Source organism: Meleagris gallopavo, chromosome 7, assembly GCF_000146605.3.
Source record: "Meleagris gallopavo isolate NT-WF06-2002-E0010 breed Aviagen turkey brand Nicholas breeding stock chromosome 7, Turkey_5.1, whole genome shotgun sequence".
NCBI classification, from domain to species: Eukaryota; Metazoa; Chordata; class Aves; order Galliformes; family Phasianidae; genus Meleagris; species Meleagris gallopavo.
The window spans coordinates 18026606-18034840 of NC_015017.2; the positions used below are offsets into that span (position 1 = coordinate 18026606).

Genomic DNA, 8235 nt, shown 5'->3' on the forward strand with positions numbered 1-8235 from the left:
GCTGTGTGGAGCCGGGGGAGCCCCGTGCTCGGGTTATGCCTGGTTCTCACGCTGCCTCTCCTCCCTGCAGCTCCCTGGCACCACATAGAGAACCTAGACCTCTTCTTCTCTCGGATATCCTTTCACAGCCTGTGCGGGGGCCGGGGGGGAGCTGTGTAGGCGGTGGAGAGGTTTGGCTGAGGGCCTGAGGGTGTCAGCGGGACGGCCGCCTCGCTGTCCTGTGTCGGAGGGAAGGAGTGTCCCGGCTGCTCTCCTTAACTGTAGCCTTCACGTCTATAATTTGCATCAGAAGAATGGCTTCACCTGCATGCTCATCGGAGAGATCTTTGAGCTCATGTAAGTGCGGAAAGCCCCTGTGTTGGGGCTGCAACAGCGCCTGGGGAACAGCTATGGGAGGCTGCCGAGCTCCTGCAGTTGAGTGGGCAGGAGGGATCCTGTTACAGTCCTCCTGTCAAGCCTTCATTAGAGTTTTCTAATGAAGCCCAGACCTTCGGCTCATTCTGTGGAACTGGTGCCCTTGAGCTTTCCTGCTGCCTGGCTGTGGGAATATGTGACCCTGCATCTTCAAAATGTGTGACCCTGTGCTCCCGCCTGCTTCACATTTGGAGGAGGCAGAAGGCTTCCCTCATTATTTCTCTCTTTCTTCACAGGCAGTTCATCTTCGTGGTGGCATTTACCACCTTTCTTATTAGCTGCGTTGATTATGATATCCTTTTTGCCAACAAAGTGGTAAATCACAGCCAGCATTCCAGTGAGCCCATTAAAGTGACTCTACCAGATGCTTTCCTGCCTCCAAATGTCTGCAGTGCAAGGTAGGGGCAGCCAAGGCACTGCTCATGCTTTCTCAGGTGCTGGTAGCTCTTGTCCAGGACTCATCTCCCACTGCTACTGCCATCTTTTTTTCTTTTGCAGAATCCAGGCCAACAGCTTCCTCATCTGCATCCTGGTGATAGCTGGGGTTTTCTGGATTCACAGACTTGTCAAATTTATCTACAACATTTGCTGCTATTGGGAGATTCACTCTTTCTACATCAATGCCCTCAGAATCCCCATGGTAAGCAGGTGGGACAAGGGCTACATGTGGTACAGGAGGTGGGAGGCGTTTGTTGTGCAGTGAGAAACAGCTCATCTGCACTCCTCTCTGGAGCCAGCTTCTTGGAGAGACTTGCACTGAATGCTCAGTCCTCTGCTTCAGCTTCTCCCAGGCTATGTGACTGCATGGTTTTCTTTCCAGCTTCTTCTCCAGCAGCCAACTTGCTGCTTGTTACCCACTTTGCCCAGCCTGCCTCACTCTGTGCTGGCACATGCATCTGCCATCTGCTGCTCCATATGTTTAGTCTTCTGTGGTGGCCTTTTCTGTGACGCTTTTCAACAGAGAAGGCATAAGTGAAGGTATTCTTGGACTTCCCTGGGAAGCACACAGTATCAACTTCCTTGTTTACAGATTGGAAAAATGAGGGGTAGAGCTGCTTAGTTGTTGAAGATCACGGTGGTGATAAGTCTGGCAAAGCTGGTCTCTGAAGCTTGTGCATGCATTCCTCTCCAGAGTCCTTGCTCTGATGGACAGCACCAAAGGGTGTTTGTGTGTATTTTGAGTAGAGACTGTATATTGAGAAAGATGGGATGAGCCGAAAGGTTTGGTTTAGCCCCCACTTTTCCATAGGCTGCCTCTGGGACTTTGGTTATGTCACCATCCCCTACTCCTGCGTCCTTGCTGACTCCAAACAGCAGGACTGTGAGCTCTGGGAGGGAGGATCCATGAGAGACAGCACCTGTATTTGTGCCTCTAATGCAACTGGCATGTGAGTGGGTGGGAAACAGCCACCTATGCTATTCGAGAGGCAAAGGGCACTGGGGCACGGTTTGGGGCTTGCTGGGATGACTCAGGCTGAAGCAGTGCAGGAAGAAGTGCCTGGTGCTGTGGTGTTGCTCGTGGCTCGTACACACCCTGAGGTGTGTGCTGGGTTCTGCTATCGGAACAAGCTCAGCCCAGCCCCCATTTTTGGAGCCTGCCCCTAACCTCACTGCTTTCCCTTCCAGTCTAACCTGCCCTACTACACCTGGCAGGAGGTACAGGCCCGCATCGTGCAGATCCAGAAGGAGCACCAGATCTGTATCCACAAGAAGGAACTGACAGAGCTGGACATCTACCACCGCATCCTCCGCTTCAAGAACTACATGGTGGCCATGGTGAACAAGTCACTGCTGCCCATCCGCTTCCGCCTGCCCCTGCTGGGAGACACCGTCTTCTACACGCGTGGGCTCAAGTACAACTTTGAGCTCATCTTCTTCTGGGGGCCTGGCTCACTCTTTGAGAACGAGTGGAGCCTGAAGGCTGAATATAAGCGGGCTGGGAATCGCCTGGAGCTGGCTGAGAAGCTCAGCACTCGCATCCTTTGGATTGGCATCGCCAACTTCCTCCTCTGCCCCCTCATCCTCATCTGGCAGATCCTCTATGCCTTCTTCAGCTACACGGAGATCCTGAAGCGGGAACCGGGCAGCCTGGGTGCCCGCTGCTGGTCTCTGTACGGCCGCTGTTACCTCCGTCACTTCAACGAGCTAGACCATGAACTGCAGTCACGTCTCAGCAAAGGTTACAAGCCAGCTTCCAAATATATGAACTGCTTCATCTCCCCTCTCCTCACTATTGTGGCCAAAAACGTGGCCTTCTTTGCTGGCTCCATCCTGGCGGTGCTCATCGCTCTCACCATCTATGATGAAGACGTGCTGGCGGTTGAACACGTCCTGACCACAGTCACCCTTCTCGGAGTGGGCATCACAGTGTGCAGGTGAGGAAGGTCCATGCTGGTCAGGGCTGGATGCTGCTGACAGTATGATGGGGGAGCAGTGAGGTTGATAGCCTTCATTTGAGTGCATTCTTAGATTAAAAGTGGAAATGAATCTGTGTGAGTGAAGGGCACGGCTGGGGCAAGTTGGGGCAGGGCAGGCAGGAGAGGGGACCAGTGGTGAACTTAGACACAGTGGCTATGGTGATGACTTCAGTGTTGATATAAGGGAAGTTGCTGGAGTCATACAACAACATCCCTGGGCTGGGCTGGCAGGAGGGTTTGGGTTGGAGTGAAGGCCACAGGTGAAGCTGTAATATGTGTCAGTCTCCCGCCATCCCTGCATGAAACCTTCCAGGAATACTGAGACGTTTCCCTGTCTTGCCCTGCAGGTCTTTCATCCCCGACCAGCACCTGGTGTTTTGCCCTGAGCAGCTGCTGCGAGTCATCCTGGCACACATCCACTACATGCCTGACCACTGGCAGGGCAATGCCCACCGCTATGAGACGAGGGATGAGTTTGCCCAGCTCTTCCAGTACAAAGCGGTGAGCCTGGCTTGCAAGGGGCTGGGATGGAAACCCTCTCCCATCCCTGGACTGGCACAGGAACAAGGTGGTTTTCTCAGAAGCACCCTGCCACCGAACGTGGCCTAGAGCTATGGGTTGGCTTTGGGGCTGGCAAGTTTCTTGACATCCTCACCTTTGTGCTGAGCTCATCGTCTTTGTCCTCAGGTCTTCATCCTGGAGGAGCTTCTGAGTCCCATCATTACCCCCCTGATCCTCATCATCTGCCTGCGTCCCAAATCCTTGGACATTGTTGACTTTTTCCGCAATTTCACCGTGGAGGTGGTGGGGGTGGGTGACACCTGCTCCTTTGCCCAGATGGACGTACGCCAGCATGGCCACCCAGCGGTAGGTTCCGTGGGGCCTGTTTTCATACCAGGACTCTCTCAGGAGAGAAGAATTAGGATATTTGGAAATCTAGGAAGTCTAACTGATGATAACTGATTTAAAAGCTGGGCTGCTTTAGCCCAGGAGAGAGGCAGCCTAGGGGGGACGGGATATATATTCCCTTTTACAAAGTCTACTCTGGAGAGAAAGAAAATTAGTCTGTTTCCTGTGCCTGGAAATTTATGTTACTCGTCAGGAAAGAATTTCTAGTGACAGGGCCATGAACTAGTAGGGGATGGACTCTCTGTGGCAGGCAACTTACAAAAACAGCCATTTGTTGGCTATAGATGCTCCCATTGTGGGTTGGACAGTACAAAACAAAGCTTTCGGCTCTGTGACTGGCATTCACCTCTTTAGTTCCCTTTCAGCAATGCATATATAGGGACGGAGAAGGAAGGTAGGCTGCAGAGGCTGAATTAATTATGGGGCTTTTGGTATAGTGCGTGCCAACTGCTTGGAGATAGGGTCCATCATGCAGGTTTGTTGTGTATTTTGTCCAGTCTAGCTGGTGTGCAGGATTCCTAGGTTTGGCAAGGGTGTAAAGCAGATCCTGGTCCTAAGTCTCTCTCTGTGCTTTACAGTGGATGTCAGCAGGGAAGACGGAGGCCTCCATTTACCAGCAGGCTGAGGATGGCAAGACGGAGCTGTCCCTCATGCACTTTGCCATCACCAACCCCAAATGGCAGCCACCCCGTGAGAGCACAGCCTTCATCGGCTTCCTGAAGGAACGGGTGCACCGGGACAGCAGCATGGCACTGGCCCAGCAGGCTGTGCTCCCTGAAAATGCCCTCTTCAGCTCCATCCAGTCTCTGCAGTCAGAGTCAGAGGTGCGCAGGATGGGGGGGAATGTGGGATGGTTCTGGAGTGTTTGCTGGGTGCTGGCAAAGTGTCAGGCCTTCAGGACAGACTTTGCCCTTACCTGGGCTGTGTCCAGGGGTGCAAATATGATGGATCAGCACTCACTGGGACTAATTCTGTCTTCTTAGGGAAGGGCAGCAAGAGTTTCCTGTGCCCTCTGAGGTGGGAAAGGCACTAAAGAGAGCTGGGGTCCCTCAGTTTTGTCTCGGTGGGGATCAGGCCTCCAAGTCTGCACAGGACAGTGATTCTCTCTCCCTTTTGTCTCTGCAGCCTCACAGCCTGATTGCCAATGTGATAGCGGGCTCCTCAGTGCTGGGATTCCACATGGGCCGTGATGGACAGGCCTCTCGTCATCTCTCCGAAGTGGCTTCAGCCCTGCGTTCCTTCTCCCCACTCCAGTCTGCCCAGCAGCCCTCTGGTGGCTTTCAGACAGCAGGAAGAGATGGAGAGGGAACCCAGCCTCGTGGTTCCAGTGCCATGACAGCCTCTGGGTAAGGGCATGCGGCAGCCTTCACTGCCTGACCCTAGAGCAGAAAGAGGCTTGGCGGTATTTGTGGCCACATAAACTTCACTCTTGTTTCCCATGGCAGTGCTGATGCGAGGACCGTGAGCTCAGGGAGCAGCGCCTGGGAGGGTCAGCTGCAGAGCATGATCCTGTCAGAGTATGCCTCCACTGAGATGAGTCTCCACGCACTCTACATGCATGAGGTGAGTTGAACTAACCAGAAGGGATATGGGCAGACAGGACTGCGGTGCCCCGCTTTGGGTGACTTGGTTTGACTGGAAGTGCCTTGCTGGAGAGAGGGTGCACTGGGGGCACATTGGGGCATCTGTAGCTGACCCACCTGTGTCTTGGCTCTGCAGTTGCACAAGCAGCATGCCCAGCTGGAGCCCGAGCGGCACACCTGGCACCGGCGAGAGAGTGATGAGAGTGGTGAGAGCACCCATGAGGAGCTGGATGCTCAGCGAGGTGCCCCTGTCCCCCTCCCTCGCTCTGCCAGCTACCCCTTCTCGTCGCGGCAGCCTGCTGAGGAGACAGCCACGCTGCAGACGGGCTTCCAGCGACGGTATGGTGGCATCACAGGTATGGGAGCCAGGGCACAGGTATCTGAGCCTTCTGGTCACAGTGCTGTAACCCATATCCCATAATAATGGCACAAATAACGTGCTTATCTCTGAAGACTGACAGCCCCCCAGGTTGCTAATCCTCCTCGCCTCTCCTGCAGACCCAGGCACGGTGCACAGAGCCCCATCACACTTCTCCCGCCTCCCACTGGGAGGCTGGGCTGAGGATGGGCAGTCAGCAAGACACCCAGAGCCTGTGCCAGAGGAGAGCTCAGAGGATGAGCTTCCACCGCAGATCCACAAGGTAGGGGAGGAGGCTATGGCTGACGGGCAACATGTGCTCTGGATGCCAGGCTGCGGGCCAGCTGCCAGCACCCCTTAGGTGCCACGTTCCCTCTCTGTCTTGCAGGTATAGCCTTGCAGACTGGGGATCTCGTGGGGGTTGCAAACTGGGAGCCGCCTGGGCAGCAGGATGCGGTGTCAGCCCGATTCCTCTCCTATCTGAAGGGGATAGGGTGGTCATGGGCTCCGTTTTGTTGCCATCAATTGCTGATGAGACAAAACCGCCAGGCCAGCAGCTGTCCAGCCGTGTGTCAAGTCAACGCCACTCTGACTGTTGTGGGGTGAATGCGTGTGTGAGTACATACATGTGTCTGTGTTCACATCTGTGTCGTCCGTGTCGGAGGATCGCTGCAGAGCCGTGACAGCTGACGGGACTGGCAGCGGGGAGCTGTGGATGGGCTCGGAGGTGGCAGCAACAGCTGCTGTTTGAAGGGATGTGACAAGGCACGAGCTCCAGATGTCTGCCCAGAGCTGGGACCTGCCTCCAAAATGAAAACAGGGAGCTGGTGTCCTCCAGGGATGGCTGACAGCAGTGGGAGCTGTCGGAGCTGCCTTGCTCAGCCTGTAGCAGTGCTGGAACCACACCTGCAGCCCTGGAGAAGTGCCGTGCGCCGCATTCCACCTCACAGAGAGGACCAATGTTGCACACCTCAGTCTGGAACGGGACAGCAGCGGGGCAGTCAGCCACCCCTCTCTGTGCACATGCGTGTGCTGCCCAGGCACCTTGCAGCAGGTCTTTAGCCGCTACTGTGTGCGCAGAGTTGGGAACAGCTCTGCTGCAGCTCCTCCCCAGCTCCCATGACACCTGCCCTGTCCCAGGCATGCGGGAAAGGGTCCATGGAGTGGCAGTCCTGGGTCTCTGTCCCTCCCCGCTGGCAGCCTCCATGCTAGCCCTCTGGCTTGGGCTAGAGCAGCACTTCCTGCCCTGCACGGTGCTCAGGGGTTATGAGCTGCTCCCAGGCCCTCTTGCAGTGCCAAAGAGCTGGTGCAGCCTGATGTCCCCTGGGAGTGCACGCAGCCCGCTTGGAGCCCACAGTGAAGGTCTTGTGCTCTGTGCGCTGATTCCCTTCCCCCAGGCATCATAAAGGCCTTTTTCCTGTGCCCAGGCCTGTTCTTTTGTATCGGCCCTTTCCTCCTGCCATAACAATGGCTTCAGTGTGTCCTGCATCTCACCCAGGGGCTCCTGGCTCCTTTCCTTCCTTCCTGAAGCAATCTTTGCAAGGATTGCTGTGGAGACCATAAGCTGAGACATGAGGGGAAGAACGGGGGGCCGAGAAGGGAAAGAAGGGGTATCTTGAACCCAGAAGTGAGAGGCAAACCCCAGCCCAACCTGGCATGATGGAGGAGGAAATCAGGATCCTGGCTTTACAGCATGGCCTTGGCCAGCCCTTCCTAGGATCGTGCTGTTTTTCCTCACCTCTCTTCCAGTGGCAGCTTGCGAGGATCTGCATCTCAGCTACCCTTGCCCAGCTTTGTTCCACCCCTCTTGCTCCTGTTGCCTGGAGGAGGGACTCCTTGCTTTTTCTATGCCCTGCCCTCCCTTTCCTGGAGCACAGGTGACCTTTCTCTCCCTGCCAGGCTATTGCCCCATGCCCTTTGAGCCTGGGCCAGGCTCGCTGAGCCAGCTGCTGCTACACCGCACTGCAGCAGCAGGGACAGGAGTGAGGAGGTGGCAAGCGGGGCTGGCTCTGCACCGTGGGCCGCCCAGCTGGTCGGAACTGCAGCCCTTCTAGCAGCCTTTGTTTCCCTGCCTCCGTGGGAACTCCGAGTGATGTTGATGTCCTTCCCCAGGCTGGGGAGCAAATAGGGGCAGACCCACGGACCCAACCTTGTGCCACCTGGGCTCCCTCCAGGCAGAGTGCAAGTTCCCTGTCCGTGGGCAGTGCTTGGAGCCTGCAGCACGCGGTAGAAAGGAGAGCCCTTTCGCTGGGCTAGCGAGAGGGAGAGGCCGGGCAGGTGTCCTCGCCGCATGTTGTGCTTGTGTCGTCGGTGTCCCCTGTGCATGGCGAGCCGCAATTCTTCATCTCCTTCCTGGGTGTGTGGGCACGGGGCGCCCAGGGAGGGTCGTGCCGCAGCCCTGTGCCCTCACTGTACAGCTGTCTTGCCATCCAATAAAGATGGGATGTGTCGCCCGCCTGCCGTCTGAGTGTCACCGCAGCGCGGGGGGCAGCAGCGGGGAAGCGAGGGTGCCAGGCCCACCGGTGCCTGCGACATGAGGGCGGGAGGCGGCGAG

General features: G+C 56.2%; 1 protein-coding gene across 1 annotated transcript; it reads left to right on the plus strand.

Annotated features, from left to right (window-relative positions):
* The first annotated feature begins 36 nt into the window (after positions 1-36).
* Positions 37-7103, plus strand: ATG9A (autophagy related 9A). The gene is made up of 13 exons (XM_010713634.2): positions 37-114; positions 272-336; positions 651-812; positions 913-1054; positions 2041-2789; positions 3179-3332; positions 3519-3698; positions 4319-4564; positions 4866-5086; positions 5186-5303; positions 5460-5679; positions 5822-5964; positions 6070-7103. Exons 2-13 carry the CDS (start codon positions 308-310, stop codon positions 6073-6075), a joined length of 2370 nt encoding a protein of 789 aa, XP_010711936.1. The 5' UTR covers positions 37-114; positions 272-307; the 3' UTR covers positions 6076-7103.
* Positions 7104-8235: the final 1132 nt, after the last annotated feature.